The 27182-nt window shown below is 38.6% G+C and overlaps 1 protein-coding gene across 2 annotated transcripts in view; it reads left to right on the plus strand.

Annotated features, from left to right (window-relative positions):
* The window catches only part of CPEB4 (cytoplasmic polyadenylation element binding protein 4), a 78554-nt gene that overhangs the window by 14391 nt on the left and 36981 nt on the right, over positions 1–27182 (plus strand). For both annotated transcript variants that reach the window (XM_010373340.2, XM_010373341.2), the window contains exon 2: positions 7886–7967. In XM_010373340.2, the coding sequence (XP_010371642.1) occupies positions 7886–7967 (82 nt within the window). The remainder of the gene's footprint in view (positions 1–7885; positions 7968–27182) is intronic.

Consider the following 27182-nt stretch of genomic DNA (forward strand, 5'->3'; position numbering starts at 1 on the left):
GTTTTGAGAGAAATTTGCCTTGCAGGTTTCTAATCATGGGGCATTGACAGACAATGAATTTTTCCATTGCTGACAAATTTTACAAGAAAATTCATAGATGTTTAACAAATGGCAGTTACTAATATTTTCTGCTTATTAAAATCTGAGATCACGCTGTTAAGCCATAGTTCTATAAAAGCAAGTCAAAAGGGACCAGTATATACTGTGTATTTTCTGACGATGTGACTTGATAAATAGTTTGAATCTGAAGGAATGAGTAATTAGCATATCCTTTGTTTAGACTGTTTGTCTTGGCTTATAGGGCATTTGACCAGTTGTGAGAGAGAGAAGACACGTCAGTACTAAATACCTGAAGGGCACGTATTCCATGTCGCTGAATGAAAAATAAAGAGGCTATATTCTTAAGATATGGGGTATATGAATGCCAGATACCCCATTATTGTGAAAATTCAAGCACCGAATTTGTATTTTGTTTGTTCTTTAATGGTGAGCCACTCACCTCTTGATGCTTTTTCTCAAGGAATTTTGTTTTGGTGAAAGTGAACTTTATTTTAATCTTTCCAAAGGTATGGACCTCAGAACTTGAAAGACAGAGCTGTTTCAGGTTTTGAGAGCAAAGCCCTTCTCTTCATAAGGAGATCTTAAAATAGTTCCTGTAGAATATTTAAACTGGACTACATCATAGCTGGCCAACTAGGATATAAGCTATAAAGCACACCCCTAAGGATCTAATGAAGTTAACCTGTTGAATGGATTTGCTTAACTCAGTGGTTCTCAAAGAGTAATCCCTGGTGTCATTTGGAAACTTGTCAGAAATGTGAATCCTTGAACCCGACCCATGCTGAATGAGACTGTGGGGATGGACCCAGTAATCTGTATTTTAACAAGACCTCCAGGTGATTCTGACGTACTCTCAAGTATGAGAAACGCTGGCTTAGATCAACCATCTGGATGTTAAAAAAAGAAAAAGGGGGGCCACAAATGATTATTTTGGTCTGTGGTATAATTACAATTTAGTTGTTTTTCCTGATAGGACAGACCAGCAGGTTCACATGCTGCTTGTGGCAGCTTCTGGAATGTTATGAAAAGTGTTGTCATTAGCTATATACTGATGTAGGTCTTCCCATTTTGCCCTGGCAGGCGGTATTATTCAGGTGTATACTAAAAACAAGGGTCCTCTCTGAAACGTTCATTTTGTTTTGTCAGAAGTTTATTTTTATCAACTTTGATTTTCATAGTGGTATCATAAGGCTTTTCTTTTAGAAATTGTCCTGTGAAGTAGGGATGACAGAAACTGGAACTAACCAGTTACTGACATTCAACTCAGTATATTAAATATAATAATTAAGACTACAAAATAAGATAAGGTTTAAGCATTGTGATAAAGTTTGCTTTGCTTAGCTTTGAAAATCATTGGTGATCTTATATTTTCCTTCATGATTACTAAGCTCACATGTTCTAGAGTCAGAAGGCCTGGGTGCACATTCTGCCTCCACTTACCTGACATTGATGGAGTTATTTAATTACTCGAAGCTTCAGTTTCTTCATCTGTGAAGTGGGATAATAACTGAACATACCTAATTGTATCAGGGTTTTGTAAGGAATAAATGAGCTTATGAATGTAACCCATAATGTTAGCTGCTGATAGCAATCCTATTATTACTGTTACCAGTAATAACACTACCACCACTACTCCTGTGGTTAATAGATAACCCAGAGATGCATTTATGATAGATTTCTAATTTGTGTGCCACTCTGTCATCTCAGTGGGGAGAAGGAAGATAAGGTTTCTCTTTCTCTTCTTACGGTTTTAGTACCTCTGATATATATCATTTGTATAGGTAAAATATGAAAGGTAACATTTGTATAAGTAACATTTGAGTGCCTACTGTTTGCCAGGCACTAGCCAGCATGTTCATACCCTTAGAACCCTTAGAGTGCCTCCTTTATTCAAATGTATGTCTTAATTAGTGTGGTTCTTTGACTGCCATAATCATTACCCTACCAAGGAAGGATCACTTGGTTTATAGTAAGACTTGGGTTTGAATCCTGACTGTGCCACTAAACTATGCAGTAACCAATCTGTGTAGTAAATTGTGTGAGTTTTCTTTAGTTTCAGTTTTTATTATTAAAATAGGAATAATAGGCTGGGTGCAGTAGCTCACGCCTGTCGTGCCAGCTACTTGGGAGGCTGAGGCCAGAGGATCACCAGAGCCCAGGAGTTTGATGCTGTGGTGAGCTGTGATTGTGCCACTGCACTCAAGCTTGGGCAAAAGAGTGAGACCCTGTCTCAAAAAAAAAAAAAAAAAAAAAAGGAATAATAATAAAATGTAACTTAGGTGGTTTGAGGATTAATTAAGACAGTATTTAAAAAGTGCTTAGTAGGTGCTCAATAAAAGGTGGATCTGCTTTTCTAATTTCTCCCTTTAGGGTGTCAAGAGAAACTGGCAGTGGGGTTGAAGCAAACTGAGTTGTCAGTATCTTTTGTTTTATAAGAGATTCTTTAATCATCTATCTGAAACCACACTTAACTTTCCCCCAGCAAATTTTTTAAGCAGATTTTTTTTTGAGAGAAGCTTATTTTATGTTTTGTGTAGCATAATTAAAATGCCATGATTGTCCTTTTTTTTGGAGACAAAGTCTTGCTCTGTCACCAGGCTGGAGTGCAACGGTGCGATCTCAGCTCACTACAACCTCCGCCTCCCGGGTTCAAATGATTCTCCTGCCTCAGCCTCCCAAGTAGCTGGGATTACAGGCACCTGCCACCAAGCCCGGCTAATTTTTGTAGTTTTTTACCATGTTAGGCAGGCTGGTCTCGAACTCCAGACCTCATGATCTGCCCGCCTCGGCCTCCCAAAGTGCTGGGATTACAGGTGTGAGCCACCATGCCTGGCCATGATTGTCCTTTTAAGACTCTAAGTGATCATTTTCTTGCTAATTGATCACTGACCCTTGCCTTTTTGTAGACAAAAGTGATGGACTTTGATTAATAAATTCTCATCCTTATTTTTGGTTCCTGCCATAATTGTCATAATTTAAACTGTAAATCTTGAAAGAGCAAGATACGTTAGGATATCAAAAAGCTAGAATACAAATGTATTTTGGAGTTAGGACAGGGACATTAGAGATCCAATCAAACCACTCCTTTTATGGACCAGGAAAGAGGTCTAAAGGACGACAGTGCCCAATCTCGTATAATACGACAGGCAGAGTTGAAGCTTCCTAGTGTCCAATGCCCATTCCACTCATTTATGCTAATGTTCATGTTTTGGTCATTAGCTCAAGTTCAATCAAGAAGAGCATCACCTAACAAGGTTTCTATTTTACAGTTAGTTTAATCTTTGGGAAATGGAGCCTAGAAAATAGGTCAGTGGTTATATTTGATCCAATTAACAATTAAAAAAGGCAAAATTGAAGAATGAAATATGGAAATCAAAGCACTCTTACACTTTTGATTTGACTCTTTCATTGTTACGTAGGAAAACCAGCATTGTTTGTACTGTTCTTATACTTTGGGTTTATTTATCTGTGTCCCCCTTACCTATTTCCTAATGGTACAGACACATTTTAGGATTTTTAAAATTAGATGTTAAAAATGGACAGAAAAGATCAGTGAGGGAGTAAATCAAGAATGACAACCTTAAAACCTGCTCTGAGAACAGAATGCTTACTTGACAAAATATGTGGCTTTTGAACTCTTTGAATTACCAAAGCGTCATAAACAAAATGTTTATAGTAACTATACTTGCTAATAAGTTTGGGTCGTGGGGAAGAATACATATTAGACTAGATTTGGCAAGAATGAAGTACTTGTGCCATTGGACCTTCTACCTTGTAGCAGTCTGTGGAGGCAGTTTCCTTCCGAGTCCCTGTGGAGTCTGAGAATCCTTCTCAAAACACTTTGCATCTAATAGTCAGTACCAATTGAACAAACTTTATGTATTTGTATTTACTTGTCATCCCTGTATTGTAACAAATTATAGGAAAAAAATTAGTATCATTACTAAAATTTAGTGTAAAAAGGGTGAATAAATTTTTTTTTTATTTCATAAAACATTACTGAAAATTTAAAATTTAATTTAGGATTTTAGTTTTAATGTACTTTACCAGTTAGAGGTCAGCAAAAATCTTTGTTTCCCGCAATATGCTTGGGGTGCCCATGGGGCAGGCTAGTGGGAGGAAGGTGTGGAATAGTTTACTAAATTCCATTCATAATACCACGTTTAAAAACCTGTAGGTTGCCAGGTGCGGTGGCTTACGCCTGTAATCCCAGCACTTTGGGAGGCCAAGGTGGGTGGATCACGAGGTCAAGAGATCAAGACCATGCTGGCCAACATAGTGAAACCCCATCTCTACTAAAAAATACAGAAATTAGCTGAACATGGTGGCACACACCTTTAGTCCCAGCTACTCAGGAGGCTGAGGCAGGAGAATCGCTTGAACCTGGGAGACGGAGGTTGCAGTGAGCGAGATCATGTCACTGCACTCCAGCCTGGCGACAGAGCGAGACTCTGTCTCAAAAAACAAACAAACAAACAAACAAACAAAAAAAACCCAATAGGTAAAAAAACAAAAACAGTTTTTTTTTTTTATAAAAAAGTTTTTATAAAGCAAACAATAGTTTGCTATAGAAATAGTTTTTATAAAGCAAACAAAAACAGTCTGTTTTTTTTTTTTTTATCAATTGCTTCTTTTCAGTGCTCTCGTCATTCAGTGATTGACAAAATGCATGTTCCAGAAATTCGTAAGGTTGCTTACTCTGTTAGTTGCATGAAAAACAACACTAAACTTAATTCCTCCCCTCACCCAAAAGAAAACATACAGCTCTTTAGAGGGAAAGGAGGAAATATAAAGATAAACCTTAAGGAAGTAGCAGAGAATAAAGATTTTAAATGTTTAGAAATTACATGAAGGAATACATCCATTCATTGATTTAGCGAACATTTGCATGCTTTCTACCTGCCAAGACCTATGTGAGGCAGAGTGATACAGAAATACAGGACAGTGCTTCTTAACCTGTTTTACAGCATGACACACATAGAAAATGATAATTTTTAAACAGAGATCATCTGCCAGGAAGCTCCTGCCACCTCAGGATCTTTTGGATGGTCTCGTGGGCTCAGGACATGACTGACTTGGCACACCATCACCCCGCTGTGGTAGGCACACTGGAAATATTTGATGTGAGACATAGTTCCTGTTCTTGGGAAGCTCACAGTTAGTGAACAGACACCAGGAATTATTGCCTCCAAGACTGGTTTGTATTGGAGATGCAAATGGATGGCCCTTTTAAAGGTGTGGTTCATTACTGAAAGAGAACATATTCAGCAACTAGAGAATGAGATAGTGTAATTTTTTTTTTTTTTTTTTTTTTTTTTTTTTTTTTTGAGACGGAGTCTAGCTCTGTCGCCCAGGCTGGAGTGCAGTGGCGCGCTTTATATTAACTTCTAAACCTCAAATTATGCCTACTTGGCTTCTGAAAGAATATGCAGGTTTTGATTTAATTTAGTGCTTGAGATGAGGAAGTGTAAACACAGAACAGCTTCTCTCTTTTGGGAATACTAACCCTTAGTCTGATCCTGGCCATGTGTACTCCTGCCTCTCATTAGATAGATCTAGTTCGGGAGATGAGGATAATGAGGAAGGAATCTGGTGGAAGAGGTGAGGCAAAGATGTTCTGGAGGGAGTCATACCAGTTTAGAGCAGTATAGAATGGTAAGGCACCTGTTCACTCTTCCCCATCCTCTCCCCATCCTCATCCTCACCCTAACCTTCCAACCCCTAGGGGAGAACTTGAAATACTGTCTCTTACCTGTAATATTGGATTCTACCTAAATATACTGTCCTTGGACTCCTCAAGTTGCAGTGGTATTATAAAACCACTCAGTGCACATTACTGAATATCTGCATGATGAGATGGGGTCAGGAGGATTGGTCCCTACTTCAGGGAAGCAGAATAATCCTGTGGGTAAGATGTGTTATAAAAGCACAGAGGAGAAATGTTAGGTCCATCCAAAAAGAATAAAAATGCTCTCAAGTGGAGGACATCCTCTGTCAGCTTAGAGGTTCTAGAAGTTAGCTAGGAAAGTAGAAAAATGAAGGGGATACAATTAGGAGGTGATTAAAAAAAAAAAAAGTCAAAGCTTTGAATTTAAATAGTAATGTAAAAGGAAGCATAATTGAATAGAAGGTTTTAGAAATCTCCTTCCAGATTCCTTTGGGATCCCCTTTCTCTTTAATATTCTTGCAGTGGCCTTTGTGTGTTTATGTACAGTATCCTTAAGGTGGGTCAGAACATGTATTATTGCTTCGTCTCAGTTTAATTTTAAAACGTTTTCATCTCCTACTTCTAATTTATCAAGCTAAACCTTAATTTTAGTTGTCTCTAGTACTCTTCATCCTGAGGAATGTCAGAGCACTTGGGATGTTGTATATTTTAGGATTCCGTACCCACTCTCGAAATGCACTTGGTTAAGCCAGGGGTTTAGGTCAGCAATGTACCCCGCACTCTTCCTTCCTTTTAATTTTAATGGCAACAAAATCAAGCCTAATTTTGCAAGTTGAGAGTAAATAAGAATTGAGATTTTGTTTTGTTTTGTTTTGTTTTGCTTTCTCATCTAGATTCTAACTCTTATTCTAACTCTGATCCTTTTATCCTTTATTTACCAGAAGTAATAACTGGGTTGTTTGGGGACCTAATAACATGTTGCATTGGGGGCAGGGAGGGACAGAACATGCTTCAGCAGTTCTCTATTGCTATTCTCATCCTTCTCCTTAGAGAAAGCCTCGTGACAGTAATGAGAGCAGCTTCTGTGCTTCATTATTCCAGATTTATTTTTATGTTGGGGGAAGGGAGAGTCTACCAAAAATTTTTTTTTACATGTTTTTTAGAAGGAAGGAGTTTTTTTCAACTCTCTATATACATTATTAGTTTTAAAAACAAATCTTTAGAGAAGGCAAATCATTAACAGTCAAGAACAACTTTGATAATACATAGAGATGGATAAATCAATATTTTTATTTTCGTAAAATAAGTATATAATTTATCTTGGCTCGATCCAGTGGCTCATGCCTGTAATCCTAGCACTTTGGGAGGCTGAGGCAGGTGGATCCCTTGAGGTCAGGAGTTCAAGACCAGCCTGACCAACATGGTGAAACCCTATCTCTACTAAAAATATAAAAAATTAGCTGGGCATGGTGGCAGGTGCCGGTAATCCCAGCTGCTCTGGAGGCTGAGGCACAAGAATCACTCGAACCTGGGAGGCAGAGGTTGTAGTGAGCTGAGATCGCACCACAATACTCCAGCGCAGAACAGTGTGAAACTCTGTCTCAAAAAAAAAAAAAAAAAAAAAAAAAAAAAAAAAAGATTTCTCTCATTTGTTTTTGTATACTTTACCATTTAGTAGTCTTACAATCATTTGATGACTATTTTTAAACCTTGCCTTATAAGAAAATATAGCTATTTTGACGGCACATATAGATACCAGTCTAGCAGATAACTAATGGGACAAGTTTGAAAAGCTTTGCCACGTTTTTGCAATCTGAAGTGATGGGAAAGAATAATAATTTTTTTTTTTTTTTTTACGTTTACGTAGTGTTCTTAACTAATACAGAAAATAGTTTTAATGGTTTTGGCTTTCTGAATAAACGTGATGCTTTTGTTGAAATTATTGTTAGAAATCAAATCACTCTTTGCTGAGCCCTGTGCATGCACTTTTGTGGTTTTTGATGTTTGGTGTTAATAATAACATTTAGTAATAATGTGCCTTATATAGAGAGTAAAATTGCTACTTTGTGATCTGTGTCCCATCTAATGAAACTTACTGTCCTCTTTTATATTTAAATGCTATTTTAAAAAGTGGTTTGTGGCTGTTTGTGTCTACAGGATCGCCCCAGGACATTCGACATGCACTCACTGGAGAGTTCACTCATTGACATAATGAGAGCTGAAAATGATACCATTAAAGGTAAGTTTAGAAATATACTCAATTGATTTTAGACAATAGTTTTAAATGTGTATTAACTATTTAATCTGATACACAGTATGGCAAATATTATGGAGTCACTTTGTATGCAGTAAGTTCTATCAATTTTACACATATACCTCTTTTTGTTAAAATATTCAACATATTTGATGAACCTCTACAGTGGAGCCATCGTGATACCAGTTAAGAGTACTACATGCATACTAATTGCCAAGAATGGGCAATTAGCTCAAAGATACCAACCACATCCCTTATTATTATTTTTTTTTAAATATCTGAGGCAATAACTTCTCAGTGCCTCAGTTGTTTATGTCTACCTACTTATGACAATGATTATGTCCCAGGAAGAGTTCACATGTTAGTAGAATTTTTGCCTAGTTTCATATTTTAAAAAATAACCAATAGTTTCAAAGTTAAAATGAAGTTTCGTAGTTCTCAGAATTTTTTTCTACGTATTATGTTAAAAAAAAGTACTATTTCTGCGTGAATTCTGGTCTCATGTTACTGACAAGTTGTATTACCTTGAATAAGACATTCTGTTTGACTAGGCCTCAATTTCTTCATCTTTATAAAGACATAGAGTTACCTGGGGTACTTTAAAAATAAAATGTAGATGTCTGGACCCCATTCCATACATGGGGTGTGGGCTTGGCATGGTATTTTTTTAATATCTTAGGTGATGCTAACGTGTAGCCAGGAATGAAAATTACAAGACTAGATATTTCCTAAGGGCCTTTCCTCTGACTTTGGGGAAAGTATCTCACAAAATAAAACATTTTTCTGGATAAAAATATGTTTATTAGAAAGAGGTGTTTTTGTTTTTTTTTTTAAGAAACTGAGAATGTTTGGTTTATTTGGTCATCCCACTTAAGTTGTTGGCTCATTCATTCATTCATTCATTCAGTGATTCAATATTTATGACACTGCTTTGTGCCAGACATAGAACTTTGCACTGAGGTCAAAGGTGACAAGGCAGCCTGTTGTTTCAACTGGTGACCCGCTTAGCCTAGTTTCCCTTTGAGTTTGGCTTGTCATGTTACTGATGCAGAAAAACATTTAATGTATTTTTCAGTAGACCAATAGTGACAATTTTTTTTTAATGAGGAAACTTCTAGGTGTCTGGAGAGAGGGAAAAAAAAATAATGTATAAAAAATAGGCGTCTATCTGATGTGATACCTATGAAATAAGAATATTTGGAAGGTCTTTACTGAATTTCTCATGGAATTCTGGTGGATGACTGTAGTGCAGATGCATGCTAAATAGCTGTGGAAAGATGATCTCTCACTCAGAATTGGCTTTATTTTTGCTACTTTTTAGCACTCTGACTTTGGGTAGTCTTCAGCCTCTTGGACCCTTTGTTTTCTCTTCAGAAAAATGGAGAATCTAAGGTGCTATTTCTAGCACCAGAAAAATTGTACACTCTTAAAAAATAGCTAAAGAAAAAATATGAATAAGGTCTGTGGGTTGTACCAATGTCAATTTCCTGGTTTTGTATTATAGTTATGTAAAATGTTACAATTTGAGAATACTGGATAAAGGGTACATGAGGCTCTGTACTACTTTTCCAACTTGCTGTGAATCTATAATTAGCACTTTGGGAGGAAAAGGAGGGAGAATCACTTCAGCTCAGGAGTTCGAGACCAGCCTGGGCAACATGACAAGACCCTGTCTCTATATAATAAAGTAATTTGAAAAAGGAGAAAACACGGTGAGACCCTGTCTTTATATAATAAAGTAACTTTTTTTAAAAAAAAGTTAAGGTCTGGTGTGGTGGCTCACACTTGTAATCCCAGCACTTTGGGAGGCCAAGGTGGAGGGTGGCTGGAGCCCAGGAGTTCAAGACAAGCCTGGGCAAGATGGTGAGACCTGGTTGCTACAAACATTAAAAAAAAAAAAAAAAAAAAAAAAAAAAATTAGCCAGTTGTGGCAACTCACATCTATGTTCCCAGTTACATGGGATGCTGAGGCAGGAGGATCACTTGGGCCCAGAAGGTTGAGGCTGCAGTGAGCTGTGTTCCTGCTCTTCAAGACCCTGTCTCAAAAAAAAAAAAAAAAAAAAAAAAAGTATGGAAAAAGTGGTTAAAGAACATTTGTATATTCTTAATGTGTTTAATTCTTTCAGCAAATTTTAAAAGAGCTTCCCATACACTAGATACTACAGATAATAAGTAATTAGAAATCATTTTCTAAGTGCCTATGGTTTTTATCACAGAAAACATAGGCTACAAACAGCAGTGGATAGAAACAGCTTATTATATGACATTTTAAGAAGCAAGCCTCTAACTAATACTTAGGTTAGATAAAAGAGTTGGCACACATTATAATTATTATTATTATTGTTTTATTTTATTTTATTTTTTTGAGACAGAGTCTTGGTCTGTTGCGCAGGCTGGAGTGCAGTGGCACGATCTCAGCTCACTGCAACCTCTTGCCTCCTGGGTTTAAGCAATTCTCCTGTCTCAGCCTCCTGAGTAGCTGGGACTACAGGTGCCTGCCACCACGCCTGGCTAATTTTTGTATTTTTAGTAGAGATGGGGTTTCACCTTGTTGGTTGGGCTGGTCTTGAACTCCTAACTTCAGGTGATCCACCCGCCTTGGCCTCCCAAAGTGCTGGGATTACAGGCGTGAGCCACTGTGCCCGACCAGCACACAGTATTCTGATACGATTGACAATAAAATTTCCTTGGCCATCAGTTTTAGCCAGGACATCTCTATCAGACTTTTTTTCTTCTAGTTTGCTCAACGGGTAATTGTTTAAAGTTCTGCCTTTATTCTATATTCTCTTTTTAAGTTCTCCTTACCAATTTTTACTAAATTAAGTTTATTTAAGCTGATATTATAGGGATAATCAAAAGTTAGGTCTGATGACAGAATAAATTAAGTCTGATTGATCTAATCTGGGAACATACAGATTTTGTAAAATAGTGATTTATAGACTGCAGCATGACAGAATAGAAAGACAGTGGGTTTTGGAATCAGATCTGGTTAAACTGCCACTCTGTCACTACAGTCTCTGGTGGCTGTGAGGGTGACATGATATGATGCAGCTATAGATTTCAGCATATTGCCTAGTTCATAGAAGACACTAAAGAAATTACATGTATTATTACTAAACATCTAAGTCTGCTTTCATGTTCATCAAAAAAGCCAGCTTCAGTTTAAGTTTAGGTACCAGTCTGACTTGAGTATATTACAGGAGCCTTGTGTGTTTTTTCCTACAAAGAGCAGTGAAGAATTCACAGATGAGTGCATAGACCTAAAATGCCAGATTATAGTTATGCTTGTTTTCTTTTTCAAACAAGATCATGACCTTTGTATCACCGTAGCCTATCACTGCCAAGACATTGTTTTTGCTCAGGGCAGCATTTCATTTCTTGTCAAACTACCTTCTGATTTAGATAGCTATTTTAGGAATATTATGCTTGATTTTAAAGTGGTTCATTCTATTGTGAAATTTTGTTTAAAGGTAATAAAAATAATAAAATTTGAATAACAAAAAAAAATTGTCATTTTGAAATAGGTGTCTAACACCTACCAATTCATTTTGAAAATAAATAAAATACTTTTCCAGTGGTCTGCTTCCTTAGAAACAGAAAATAGAAAATTGACGTTAGCCAGGTGTGGTAGCGCACACCTGTAACCCTAGCACTTTGGGAGGCTGAGGTAGGTGGATCACCTGAGGTCAGGAGTTCGAGACCAGCCTGGCCAATATGGCAAAACCCCATCTCTACTAAAAATAGAAAAATTATCCAGGTGTAGTGGTGTGCACCTGTAGTCTCAGCTACTCCAGAGGTTGAGGCAGGAGAATTGCTTGAATCTGGCAGGCGGAGGTTGCAATGAGTCGAGATCGGGCCACTGCACTCCAACCTGGGTGACAGAAGAGAGAGACTCTGTCACCGCCCCCCCAAAAGAAAAGAAAAGAAAATTCGTATTAATTCTGAGGTTAGTAAAGAACAATATACCTCTCAGAAAAAAAAAAAGATTTGATTGTTTTAAAGACTTCACAATTCAAAGACAATTTTAATAATCTTAAAAATAATTTCATAAATTATGAATGACCTCATTTGTTTTTCTCTTTCATTTCTAGTTCCTCGTAGGTATGCAGTTTGTGTGTGTGTGTTTAAATAATAACACCTAAAATTGCTACGGGAACTACAAGTTGAATCTATTGGTGTGGCTATTATTAACTTAAATTTTCAAAAGAGCTAGAAAACTTAATTTGTATTTTTCATTTGGGAACAAAAAATCTCCCTTGCTGTAATGGAGTTAAAAATTTTTATTTTTTCTATCAACAAAATGCTTAATAGGCCTAGGAACCTTCAAGTACAGCTTTTGAATTTCTTTATGAATGTGTTATTGATCCCAACTGCTTTGTTGGAAAACTTATGTTTTTTTAAACAAATGTTCAAAGGAGTACCTAGCTTTCATAATTCAATTAGATTTTCTTATAATTTATTTTTAATTGCTTTTCTAAGAATTTTGAGGCTACTACAATTTTTTCTATGTACAGGGATTTAGCTCTTTGTGCTGGGGGAAAGGGTTCTCCTCATTCCTTATCTCCCTGTTCTTTCTCTGGTCAGCTGGCAAGTCTGAATGTTATTTTTATCCACGAAATTGTGTATTGCCTTCTCTATAACCAACACCAGTGACAATCCTCTTCCCTAGAGATCGAATTCATTTTCTTTGCTGCACACCCAGTCTCATAAGCCTAGAGCCTGAGCTACAGGCTGATTTTGAATTTTGATCCCCCAGGTGGCAGCTTGTGCATTGCTACAATATTATTAGGCTTATCAAGTTTTTTCTTCACCTGGACAGAAAAACTTTTTACTACTGTAGATGCCTAGATGATTATTTGGGGAATATTGTATCTTATTGTTCTTCGTGTTTTTTCTCGCTTGTGAAATTGGTACTTGTTACTTAGAAATGGAGCAGCATGAAACAGATTAAAACCACATGCGAGTACATCTGTTTTCAGCCTTCTGAAGCATATGTTGGATATAGTGAAATAAAGATTCACGAGGCAGTGTTACATTCAGTGTATAGAGAGACCTCTGAAAATTAGGGAGCCTTTTTTTCTTTTCTGTGTGTGAAGGGAATAAAGAGACAAAAATAGTGCTTTAAAATTATCAGATGTCACACAGAATATAACAATCCACAGTTTCATGATAGTGGTTGAGTATTTTACATCCAATATATGAAAACAACATAATATTCAATTTACTTCATTTCACTAGAAAGCCAAAACGAGACAGCAAAATTATTGAGAGAACAAAGGCAATCTACAGACTGTCAAAACATTATAGTTGTTCTTCTCATATTAAATTATGACTTAGATATTATATTATTCCTTTGAATAGTGTGAAAATGGAGTCTTTTTCTCTTCATATTGTTGTAGAATGTATCTTGCTTTCCGTTTTTGAAAGGGAAGGTTCAACATATCCACTGCAATTCCTCTGAGTTTCAGACATTTCAAGTACTTCATTTGAATGTAAGCAGTAATGATTGCATTCAGAAATGCAAGTTGTTAAAAATGCCAGTCTTTTACATATCCCCTTGGTGCCCAGGAAACCTATTGCATATGTAGAGTAAGTAGTGGAAGCATGTTATACATCACTGCCTCATGTGTTTCATGCATTGCTTTAAGAGCTGTGGATCTGGCCGGGCGCGGTGGCTCAAGCCTGTAATCCCAGCACTTTGGGAGGCCGAGACGGGCGGATCACGAGGTCAGGAGATCGAGACCATCCTGGCTAACACGGTGAAACCCCGTCTCTACTAAAAATACAAAAAATTAGCCGGGCGTGGTGGTGCGCGCCTGTAGTCCCAGCTACTTGGAGGCTGAGGCAGGAGAATGGCGTGAACCTGGGAGGCGGAGCTTGCAGTGAGCCAAGATCGCGCCACTGCACTCCAACCTGGGTAACACAGCGAGACTCCGTCTCAAAAAAAAAAAAAAAAAAAAAGAGCTGTGGATCTACTCCAGAAATGCTATGTATTTAATTCCTGACTGCCAAAGGTGTTGTGACCTTGCATTTTAAAACACTTTCATATTTTTTCTTGCTTTATCTGCATGTTAAATTTAGAGACCCTTCCCTGACTATTTTTCATTGCTGTAAATTTGTTTGAAACAAATGCTTAAATGAGTGGGCAAGTGATGACTCCATCTGTGCTTCTTTTCTTTGTTGCTAAGCAAAAGAATTTATAATAGCCTTTCTAGAAGAAGATCATGAAACTCAAGTTGAAAGTTTAGTACACAAAGCTTGTTTCATCAGTTTTATAAAAGTTTTTTTTTATATCATTGTAAGAGAGTGGTTGTTGGGATTATTTAAGTTCTGTGTCTTTACAGTTGGGGTAGAATTAATTTAGTGCTACTTAAAAAATGTAATAAATAATAGGAAACCTTAACTTTTCTTTTGATACACCATTTTACTAATATTCCTATATTCCAAATTGCAGTCACTTAGTTGACTTAGAGAACACATGTTGTACACTGGTACAGAGACATTAGAACAAGTATTTTATACAGATACTGACTCGACGCAGGCTGAAATAGCTCTAGAAACCTGCTATGAGAGTTGCTAAATGTTGTCACTTATTTATTTCATATGTTATAAATTTGAAGTAATTTGGAAATAAGTACAATTTTTTCAAAACGAAAGGAAGTCCTACTAAAATAGGTTCTGTTGCTTTAATATTAGAGTGATTTATTTCAGGTAGGAATGGTGGGGAGGGTCTATAATTTCTTACAGTATTTAACCTTTTTCTATTTAAATTGGTTTGCCTATGGCAAAATAAGAACAGATTACTGGTACCCTAACCTCCAACTTTTTTAAAGGATTAGATGAACATTTTCCTTTAAGGGACATTTAATGGGGCATGATTCAAAGTACCGTAAGGAAGAAATGGATAGGCCAGGCATGGTGGCTTACACCTGTAATCCCAGGGCTTTGGGAGGCCAAGGCAGGTGGATCACCTGAGGTCAGGAGTTCAAGACCAGCCTGGCCAACATGGTGAAGCCCGTCTCTACTAAAAATGTAAAAATTAGCTGGGCGCAGTGGCGGGCACCTGTAATCCCAGCTCCTTGGGAGGCTGAGGCAGGAGAACCGCTTGAACCTGGCAGGAGGAGGTTGCAGTGAGCCAAGATCAAGCCATTGCACTCCAGCCTGGGCGACAAGAGTGAAACTCCATCTCAAAGAAATGAAGAAATGGATAATGCAAACCGGTTAATTTTACTTGGATTTATAATCAAATTTCTCCTTCCAAGTAAATTATTAGTATGTGGTACCAAATGTGTCTGGCGAATCGAGGGATCTTTAAATATCATTAAGCCTTTAGGATTCAGAGTTGGCCGGCAGCTGCCAGCGTGTCTGGCTGAAGCCTTCCTGAACCAGGCTGGCTCTTTCTTGCTCGGTTTGGATGATACCAAGTAATTCAAAGTAGCGTAACAGGGGAGTGACTTAAGTCTCCTAAGAATTAAAAAGTTGCCTTACTTCTCAAAGCCTCATAAGTAATGTAGGACGTTAAATAGCAAAGAGTATAATTTACACTGGGCTACAATTAATTGCGTGTGTGGCTAATATAGGAATGAAGTGTGTTTCCTCTCCTCCTGTACTCTCCCTCTCTTGACTGCGGAAATGGAACATCCTAAACAGTCTTTCTCTTGCCTTGGCTTAGCTGTGCTGTAGGATGGGACCTGGGCTTCTGTGTTGAGGTAACTTCTATTGTGAGGAAGAAGAGGGCGAAGTTGTGTGGCATGATTTTTTTGTATGAAAAGTGAAGGGTCTATGCTTAATTGTGAACAACTGCCTGCTTTCTGTTTTACTTTTGATCCGGATTTGTTGGATTCCTCACTGTACTGTGTAGGTTGAGCTTACAAAGATGTGGATTTTGAGCAGTGTGATTACCCCCTTTCAGATTTGGGGTTGCTGTTGTTTTTGTCTTTTGGGTTTTTATAAGCGGGGGAAGGGAAGGGGAAATGCCTAGGAAAGAAAATCATGTGATGTATGTGAATGCCGACATGGTCATAGGATCGGACTGCAGTCTTCTTCGCTGTAGCCTCTGAATGGAAACCAACTCAGTTCAAACTAAATGCATCTTGTGTGTGGGCCAGATCCTCATCTGCCCTGTTTACATACATAACACATACTAGTCCATCGAAAATAGTGATCCTCTGCCCTCTACCTGCTACACATTTGTGACTGAATATTTAGCCCTTGTTTTTATTTGGTCTGAAAATCAAATAAGCAGTTGCCACAAAGGGGGAGTTTGTCTTATGTCATCCATGATGTGGGTCCGTAATTACTTAAGCAGCCCCTTTATCTTAATCCTGAACATTGAACATAAGGAATCCTATCTTGAGGCCATGACAATTGGTTATCGTTTTATTCTTTGTTACCTGAGTGAGAGGTGAGGGTAACGGTGGGTGGGTGGGGGAAGTATTATAGTAAACTTTTTATGTTATTAGAAGGTTAAACACACATTTAAAAGATTTTTTAACCCATTAACATCATTTTTTCTTTTCAGTTGTAGTAAAGCTCTTTTATTCTATGGTTATTATGACTTAATGTTGTTTGACATCCATTCAGGGCAGAGATTTTGCATGGTAGTTAAAAACTTAGAGATAAATCAGAAAACAAGCAACAATCAGGTAACAAATTAACAAGTACTTTTCTTTAATGTTTTACTTTGTCATGTTAAGTTTTGTGTACAATTTAAGCTTATGTTTTACCATCTGGACAGGCAAAAATAGTAATCTCCACTCAGAAATGAAATCAGAATGACAATTAAGTAGTAAGATTATCAGACTTTGTCCACAGTTTGTCAGTGATAAATATTAGGGACCTTCCTACTGTAAAAAAGAGAAGGGGGCCCACAACATTTATGGGGATCCATGTCATTCATGTGCCACATCTCAATTAATAGAGTGTATTGTGCACCTTTAATAATGTCACTTTGTTTTTCTATGTTTTCCTTCTATAGTAAAATTCTATAGAGGTGACTCTTGCTGTCTCATTTCCTGACAGCTACAAAAACAGCCCAAGTATCTGCTTAATAAAAAGGCCCTTCGTTTTCTATGAAGGTCTTAAGGCTTTCCTTGATCCTGTTATATAATCCATGACTATGTTATTTGCTGACTTTGGGGGAGGGGAAGAAATGCCGCCTGATTCATAGTTGTCATAAAAATATCCAAGATTCTCTGCATTTAGTTTAGCAACAGGAAGGAGGGAACAGTTCACAATTGTGCCACAGAATTATTACTTCCCAAAACTCCTGCATGGACTTTCTACCTGAATATTGTATGCAGTTGATTCATTTATCAGCTGCATGTGCCTGAATTGTGAATTTCTTGTTTTCCCCCTCATATTCCCATTATCCTCACTACCAAAACTAAAAAGGGGGAGAGAGAAAACTCTGAAATTGTTCTTGCTAGCCCTGTACAATTAGTCATACAATTTGTAAAAGGAATACTTTTTAAGAAGGTTCAAACTAGTTACTACTTTTCGAATCAGACATTGAGATGGTCAGGCTGCCTCTGGGCTTCATTATTTTGTCTAAGTCGCTGATTCTAAATTCAGTCCTACACCAGTGCACTCAGTTCTAAAAGCAAGGCTTTGTTTTATTCTGGGTATTACCTGGTAACCAGTCAATTAAGAACATTAGTGGAACTCTGAAGAGAAAGCAGTTCCATAATCTCTTTGGAATCCAGTTGGGCTGATGCCAGTTGCTGTATATTGGAAAAGAGAAGGAGGAATCAACCAATTAGGGCCCCCTTTTAGTGCCTTGAGAAACCAACGATAAAGAGCAAGTCTTAATTCTGAAGAGCAGCCGTGATTAATTGAAATATAAATAACTTTTTAAAAATCTAACTTCTGCCGGCTGTAGTATTCCAAATAATAAATGTCTGGCATGGTTGACTAAATAGAGGTATTTAAACCAGCTGCCTGATTTCTTTATTGTAAGGATCCGAAGTTGTTAGCATATAACAGACTTTTCCAAATGTTAGGAAATAAAAGGAGAAGTGTTTAGGGTTGTATTCAAACCTGGTTTGGCCACTAGTAGTGCCTTAGGTTGGTCACTGAGGGGTTGAACTTAATGATCTTTACATTACCATCAGCAATTCAGTCTTACATTACAAAACTGAAGGTACAGTTTTACATTTTAAAACTGAAGGTTTTTATGATGTAATGACTGAAAGCAGCCCATGAATATCATGTGAGTCTGGGTGTGGCAGGATTTCATATGGAGTAGTTTGTGTAAGGGATATAATCAGAAATCAGATTTAGTTGGTTGTGTGAAGGCTTTGGGTCTAAACTACATCTTTTCTTTTTGAGATAGGCCTAAAAATATTATGTTTAGAAAACAGTTGTTTAAACTTGGCCTCATGAAATGTTTTTGTTCTCCATTTGTGAACCATGGGCCTCTTCAGCCATGGGAATTATTTGATAGAGCCTGTGAACCCATTAGTGACCAGGCATTCTAGTTAGATGATAGATGTCACTTGTATATGCCTGATTATCTTCCAAAAGCATGTGGATGCTGATGTAATGCAATTAAAATACATTTAAAGGTGTTGCTGAATTCATAGTAGCCTTCTGATATTAAGATTTTTGTTGTTGTTCTGTTTTACTTGTAGCATTTATTAGGGTAGAGGTAGGGGTAGGAGTCTTCAGTTATTATTATGGAGGAAAGCCTCTCTGAAATATTTTGATCAAAGTAGATCTTAATAGTTATTATAACAGATTATGAAATACTGCTCTAGAGAACTTCCCTAATTTTTCTGCTTTATACTCCTGCCATTAGAATGCTCCTTTTTACAAAAAAACATAACATAAAAAAGGAATTTAACAGAGGAAATGGTGAGGAGGAGGACAGGGAGGAGTGAGGAAGCTACTTACCCGCTCCCAGATTGTCCTCTCCACCAAGTAGCATTTTGGAGCTTCCTGACATCTGAAGCCATCTTTATTCCTTTGTGGCAGGGTTAAGAATATGGGCTGCTGAGGCTATATCCTCCATGATGCGGGGGTAGAGGGAGCCATCTGACGAGATGGGTGCCCTTCACGTAGTGTAACATGGCAGCTCTTGTTAGGCAGGGAAAGCAGGTGCTCCTAAAGCCTCTTTAAGCCACGTGGTTTGGAAGAGTCTTATATTTTAGCTTCTACTTATACTCCGCCTGCACAAATATTTGAACATATTCGATGTGCCAGGTGGATTGAGGATAGTTTTGATGCTGGGCTGCGTTTTTCCTTTTCAAGGTAGACCTGGACCTTCTGTATGGGAAGCAACGTTAACAACCAGTATCAAGTGAAAGGCTGCTTACCTCTGATACCATTTCTCTTTTATTCAGTGTCCCTTCTGAGAATGATTTCTTACCCAGATCCTTATAGTAAACTTTTATGTGAGTTTTGTGGTCTTCATTTTATAGTTGAAAAAAATTGGAGATCCCAGAGATGCAACAGCTTCTGTAAAGTCACTCAGATTCCTGGTACCTCCAAGGGGTCAATGTAGGAGGAACACACAGCTTCTGGCTCCTGGTTCAATGGCCTGAGTATTTATTGTGTAGCCTCTGAGAAGGAAACAAACATAAGAAAACGTAAACATTTTTGTCTAGTATGCTTTGACAGAAGGTAGGCATTCAATTTTTTTTTTCCTCTTTTTCTTTCTTTCTTTCTTTTTTGAGACAGGGTCTAGCTCTGTTGTCCATCCTAGAGTGCAGCGGCACAATCTTGGCTCACTGCAGCCTCCGCCTCCTGGCTCAAATGCTCCTCCCACTTCAGCCTCCCAAGTAGCTGGTACTACAGGTGCCTGCCAGCACCTGGATAATTTTTGTATTTTTTGCAGAAATGGGGCTTTGCCATGTTGCCTAGGCTGGTCTCAAGCTCCTGGGCTCAAGCAATTCACCCACCTTGGCCTCCCAAAGTGCTGGGATTACAGACATGAGCCATCATGCCTGGCCAAGATTTCTTAATTTCAATTTAGGAGATTGTACAAAATTTAAAAATCTGTATTTTATCATAATCTATGAAAGATTCAGGCTTCACATTTGGCTGGTTTCATACTGAAGTGCACCTTATTGGGAGTGGAAACTTTTCCAAGTTGACTTGTTCTCTTCCCTGATTCTGATTCACCAGATTTGCCATGGAACTTAAGCATGTGTGTTCTTCATGTGATTCAGATACACTTCTTCCCTTCCCACCCTCACTTTTGCGCCGCTTTGGATGTATACGTAATGTCAAAAGCTGTCTGAGGTCATTCGTATAACAAATATACATCAGGCATCTACTGTGCACCAGGCACTATGGTTGTTGGGATATATCAGGGACTAACTAAAAACAAAGGTTCCTGGCTTCATGCAGCTTGTTTTCCAATTAATTACCAGACATCTTTGAATATCCTGTTTATTATTTAATTTAGAAGATTAATAAGAGGAAAAGTAAGAACCCTGAGTATTGATAGTACAAAATAGGTAGTGGGCCTTCTGAGAAATAACAAAAGGTGAAATTCTTGTATCAAATATAAAATGCAAGTCCATTCTTCATTAAGATTCAGAAAAGTTGTCAGAATTCCTGTTAAGTAAGTGACTAGAGTTAATGATAGATAGGTCTGTATGCAAAAAGCCAACTAGTGACTTTACAGATTGCTTTTTGGGGTTTGGACTTCAGTAAGCAGTTTTAAGGCAGCTTTTTATCAGTATAGTAGTATTCTATTTTATAAAATAATGGTTATAAATAAGAAACTCAGTCTTAATTCTTTTTAGTTTCTGTAGTCAGAGAAAAGTCTAATTAGATTTCTTATGGCTTCTCTCTCTCTCTTTCTCTTTTTTTATTATACTTTAAGTTCTAGGGTACATGTGCATAACGTGCAGGTTTGTTACATATGTATACTTGTGCCATGTTGGTGTGCTGCACCCATCAACTCGTCAGCACCCATCAATTCATCATTTATATCATGTATAACTCCCCAATGCAATCCCTCCCCCCTCCCCCTCCCCACGATAGGCCCCAGTGTGTGATGTTCCCCTTCCCGAGTCCAAGTGATCTCATTGTTCAGTTCCCACCTATGAGTGAGAACATGCGGTGTTTGGTTTTCTGTTCTTGTGATAGTTTGCTAAGAATGATGGTTTCCAGCTGCATCCATGTCCCTACAAAGGACGCAAACTCATCCTTTTTTATGGCTGCATAGTATTCCATAGTGTATATGTGCCACATTTTCTTAATCCAGTCTGTCACAGATGGACATTTGGGTTGATTCCAAGTCTTTGCTATTGTGAATAGTGCCGCAATAAACATACGTGTGCATGTGTCTTTGTAGTAGAATAATTTATAATCCTTTGGGTATATACCCAGTGGTGGGATGGCTGGGTCATATGGTACATCTAGTTCTAGATCCTTGAGGAATTGCCATACTGTTTTCCATAATGGTTGAACTAGTTTACAATCCCACCAACAGTGTAAAAGTGTTCCTATTTCTCCACATCCTCTCCAACACCTGTTGTTTCCTGACTTTTTAATGATTGCCGTTCTAACTGGTGTGAGATGGTATCTCATTGTGGTTTTGATTTGCATTTCTCTGATGGCGAGTGATGATGAGCATTTTTTCATGTGTCTGTTGGCTGTATGAATGTCTTCTTTTGAGAAATGTCTGTTCATATCCTTTGCCCACTTTTTGATGGGGTTGTTTGTTTTTTTCTTGTATATTTGTTTGAGTTCTTTGTGGATTCTGGATATTAGCCCTTTGTCAGATGAGTAGATTGCAAAAATTTTCTCCCATTCTGTAGGTTGCCTGTTCACTCTGATGGTAGTTTCTTTTGCTGTGCAGAAGCTCTTTAGTTTGATTAGATCCCATTTGTCAATTTTGGCTTTTGCTGCCGTTGCTTTTGGTGTTTTAGACATGAAGTCCTTGCCCATGCTTATGTCCTGAATGGTACTACCTAGATTTTCTTCTAGGGTTTTTATGGTATTAGGTCTAACATTTAAGTCTCTAATCCATCTTGAATTAATCTTCGTATAAGGAGTAAGGAAAGGATCCAGTTTCAGCTTTCTACTTACGGCTAGCCAATTTTCCCAGCACCATTTATTAAATAGGGAATCCTTTCCCCATTTCTTGTTTCTCTCAGGTTTGTCAAAGATCAGATGGCTGTAGATGTGTGGTATTATTTCTGAGGACTCTGTTCTGTTCCATTGGTCTATAGCTCTGTTTTGGTACCAGTACCATGCTGTTTTGGTTACTGTAGCCTTGTAGTATAGTTTGAAGTCAGGTAGCGTGACGCCTCCAGCTTTGTCCTTTTGACTTAGGATTGTCTTGGCAATGCGGGCTCTTTTTTGGTTCCATATGAACTTTAAAGCAGTTTTTTCCAATTCTGTGAAGAAACTCATTGGTAGCTTGACGGGGATGGCATTGAATCTATAAATAACCTTGGGCAGTATGGCCATTTTCACAATATTGATTCTTCCTATCCATGAGCATGGTATGTTCTTCCATTTGTTTGTGTCCTCTTTGATTTCACTGAGCAGTGGTTTGTAGTTCTCCTTGAAGAGGTCCTTTACATCCCTTGTAAGTTGGATTCCTAGGTATTTGATTCTCTTTGAAGCAATTGTGAATGGAAGTTCATTCCTGATTTGGCTCTCTGTTTGTCTGTTACTGGTGTATAAGAATGCTTGTGATTTTTGCACATTAATTTTGTATCCTGAGACTTTGCTGAAGTTGCTTATCAGCTTAAGGAGATTTTGGGCTGAGACGATGAGGTTTTCTAAATATACAATCATGTCATCTGCAAACAGGGACAATTTGACTTCTTCTTTTCCTAATTGAATACCCTTGATTTCTTTCTCTTGCCTGATTGCCCTAGCCAGAACTTCCAACACTGTGTTGAATAGGAGTGGTGAGAAAGAGCATCCCTGTCTTGTGCCAGTTTTCAAAGGGAATTTTTCCAGTTTTTGCACCATTCAGTATGATATTAGCTGTGGGTTTGTCATAAATAGCTCTTATTATTTTGAGGTACGTTCCATCAATACCGAATTTATTGAGCGTTTTTAGCATGAAGGGCTGTTGAATTTTGTCAAAAGCCTTTTCTGCATCTATTGAGATAATCATGTGGTTCTTGTCTTTGGTTCTGTTTATATGCTGGATTATGTTTATTGATTTGCGAATGTTGAATCAGCCTTGCATCCCAGGGATGAAGCCCACTTGATCATGGTGGATAAGCTTTTTGATGTGCTGCTGAATCCGGTTTGCCAGTATTTTATTGAGGATTTTTGCATCGATGTTCATCAGGGATATTGGTCTAAAATTCTCTTTTTTTGTTGTGTCTCTGCCAGGCTTTGGTATCAGGGTGATGTTGGCCTCATAAAATGAGTTAGGGAGGATTCTCTCTTTTTCTATTGATTGGAATAGTTTCAGAAGGAATGGTACCAGCTCCTCCTTGTACCTCTGGTAGAATTCAGCTGTGAATCCATCTGGTCCTGGACTTTTTTTGGTGGGTAGGCTATTACTTGTTGCCTCAATTTCAGAGCCTGCTATTGGTCTATTCAGGGATTCAACTTCTTCCTGGTTTAGTCTTGGGAGAGTGTAAGTGTCCAGGAAATTATCCATTTCTTCTAGATTTTCTAGTTGATTTGCGTAGAGGTGTTTATAGTATTCTCTGATGGTAGTTTGTATTTCTGTGGGGTCGGTGGTGATATCCCCTTTATCGTTTTTTATTGCGTCTATTTGATTCCTCTCTCTTTTCTTCTTTATTAGTCTTGCTAGCGGTCTGTCAATTTTGTTGATCTTTTCAAAAAACCAACTCCTGGATTCATTGATTTTTTGGAGGGTTTTTTGTGTCTCTATCTCCTTCAGTTCTGCTCTGATCTTAGTTATTTCTTGCCTTCTGCCAGCTTTTGAATGTGTTTGCTCTTGCCTCTCTAGTTCTTTTAATTGTGATGTTAGAGTGTCAATTTTAGATCTTTCCTGCTTTCTCTTGTGGGCATTTAGTGCTATAAATTTCCCTCTACACACTGCTTTAAATGTGTCCCAGAGATTCTGGTATGTTGTATCTTTGTTCTCATTGGTTTCAAAAAACATCTTTATTTCTGCCTTCATTTCGTTATGTACCCAGTAGTCATTCAGGAGCAGGTTGTTCAGTTTCCATGTAGTTGAGCGGTTTTGATTGAGTTTCTTCGTCCTGAGTTCTAGTTTGATTGCACTGTGGTCTGAGAGACAGTTTGTTATAATTTCTGTTCTTTTACATTTGCTGAGGAGTGCTTTACTTCCAATTATGTGGTCAATTTTGGAATAAGTGCGATGTGGTGCTGAGAAGAATGTATATTCTGTTGATTTGGGGTGGAGAGTTCTATAGATGTCTATTAGGTCCGCTTGGTGCAGAGATGAGTTCAATTCCTGGATATCCTTGTTAACTTTCTGTCTCGTTGATCTGTCTAATGTTGACAGCGGAGTGTTGAAGTCTCCCATTATTGTATGGGAGTCTAAGTCTCTTTGTAAGTCTCTAAGGACTTGCTTTATGAATCTGGGTGCTCCCGTATTGGGTGCATATATATTTAGGAGAGTTAGCTCTTCCTGAATTGATCCCTTTACCATTATGTAATGGCCTTCTTTGTCTCTTTTGATCTTTGATGGTTTAAAGTCTGTTTTATCAGAGACTGGGATTGCAACCCCTCCTTTTTTTTTTGTTCTCCATTTGCTCCTCCATCCCTTTATTTTGAGCCTATGTATGTCTCTGCATGTGAGATGGGTCTCCTGAATACAGCAGACTGATGGGTCTTGACTCTTTATCCAGTTTGCCAGTCTGTGTCTTTTAACTGGAGCATTTAGTCCATTTACATTTAAGGTTAATATTGTTATGTGTGAACTTGATCCTGCCATTATGATATTAACTGGTTATTTTGCTCATTAGTTGATGCAGTTTCTTCCTAGCCTCGATGGTCTTTACATTTTGGCATGTTTTTGCAATGGCTGGTACCGGTTGTTCCTTTCCATGTTTAGAGCTTCCTTCAGGGTCTCTTATAAGGCAGGCCTGGTGGTGACAAAATCTCTAAGCATTTGCTTATCTGTAAAGGATTTTATTTATCCTTCACTTATGAAACTTAGTTTGGCTGGATATGAAATTCTAGGTTTAAAATTCTTTTTTTTAAGAACGTTGAATATTGGCCCCCACTCTCTTCTGGCTTGTAGAGTTTCTGCCGAGAGATCTGCTGTTAGTCTGATGGGCTTCCCTTTGTGGGTATCCCGACCTTTCTCTCTGGCTGCCCTTAAGATTTTTTCCTTCATTTCAACTTTGGTGAATCTGGCAATGATGTGTCTTGGAGTTGCTCTTCTGGAGGAGTATCTTTGTGGCGTTCTCTGTATTTCCTGAATTTGAATGTTGTCCTGCCCTACTAGGTTGGGGAAGTTCTCCTGGATGATATCCTGAAGAGTGTTTTCCAACTTGGTTCCATTTTCCCCCTCACTTTCAGGCACCCCAATCAGACGTAAATTTGGTCTTTTACATAATCCCATACTTCTTGCAGGCTTTGTTCATTTCTTTTTCTTCTTTTTTCTTTTGGTTTCTCTTCTCGCTTCATTTCATTCATTTGATCCTCAATCGCTGATACTCTTTCTTCCAGTTGATCGAGTTGGTTACTGAAGCTTGTGCATTTGTCACGTATTTCTCGTGTCATGGTTTTCATCTCTGTCATTTCGTTTATGACCTTCTCTGCATTAATTAGTCTAGCTGTCAATTCTTCCACTCTTTTTTCAAGATTTTTAGTTTCTTTGCACTGGGTACGTAATTCCTCCTTTAGCTCTGAGAAGTTTGATGGACTGAAGCCTTCTTCTCTCATCTCGTCAAAGTCATTCTCTGACCAGCTTGGATCCGTTGCTGGCGATGGGCTGCGCTCCTTTGCAGGGGGAGATGCGCTCTTATTTTTTGAATTTCCAGCTTTTCTGCCCTGCTTTTTCCCCATCTTTGTGGTTTTATCTGTCTCTGGTCTTTGATGATGGTGATGTGCTGATGGGGTTTTGGTATAGGTGTCCTTCCTGTTTGATAGTTTTCCTTCTGACAGTCAGGACCCTCAGCTGTAGGTCTGTTGGAGATTTCTTGAGGTCCACTCCAGACCCTGTTTGCCTGGGTATCAGCAGCAGAGGTTGCAGAAGATAGAATATTGCTGAACAGTGAGTGTACCTGTCTGATTCTTACTTTGGAAGCTTCCTCTCAGGGGTCTACTCCACCCTGTGAGGTGTGGGGTGTCAGACTGCCCCTAGTGGGTGATGTCTCCCAGTTAGACTACTCAGGGGTCAGGGACCCACTTGAGCAGGCAGTCTGTCTCTTCTCAGATCTCAGCCTCCGTGTTGTGAGATCCACTGCTCTCTTCAAAGCTGTCAGACAGAGTCGTTTGCGTCTGCAGAGGTTCTGCTGCCTTTTTGTTGTTGTTGTTTTTTTTTTTTAGCTGTGCCCTGTCCCCAGAGGTGGAGTCTACAGAGACGGGCAGGTTTCCTTGAGCTGCTGTGAGCTCCACCCAGTTCGAGCTTCCCAGCGGCTTTACCTACTTAAGTCTCAGCAATGGCGAGTGCCCCTCCCCCAGCCTCGCTGCTGCCTTGCGGTTAGATCGCTGCAGACTGCTGTGTTAGCAATGAGGTAGGCTCCGTGGGTGTGGGAGCCTCCTGCCCAGGTGTGGGATATATTCTCCTGGTGTGCCCGTTTGCTTAAAGCACAGTATTGGGGTGGGAGTTACCCAATTTTCCAGGTGTTGTGTGTCTCAGTTCCCCTGGCTAGGAAAAGGGATTCCCTTCCCCCTTGCGTTTCCCAGGTGAGGCGATGCCTCGCCCTGCTTCAGCTCTTGCTGGTCGGGCTACAGCAGCTGACCAGCACCGATTGTCCGGCACTCCCTAGTGAGATGACCCCAGTACCTCAGTTGAAAATGCAGAAATCACCGGTCTTCTGTGTCGCTCGCTCTGGGAGTTGGAGACTGGAGCTGTTCCTATTCGGCCATCTTGCTCCGCCCATCGGCTTCTCTCTCTTATCTCTAAAGTTCTCAGTCATTTACACTGACTTAGCTTGTGGTTCCTAGAGACTTCGTAAGTTTATCTTCGTGTTTTTTTATGTTCATGTCAATACAGAGAGCCATTTGTTAAAATTATTTTCACCTTGGGGCCAGTTCTTTATGTTTATTCATTGGTTCTTTTAATACATGTATCTGGTAACATGTGCTTCTTTTAATCAAACTTTTTGC

The sequence above is a fragment of the Rhinopithecus roxellana genome, chromosome 3 (genome assembly GCF_007565055.1).
Source record: "Rhinopithecus roxellana isolate Shanxi Qingling chromosome 3, ASM756505v1, whole genome shotgun sequence".
Lineage (NCBI taxonomy): Eukaryota > Metazoa > Chordata > Mammalia > Primates > Cercopithecidae > Rhinopithecus > Rhinopithecus roxellana.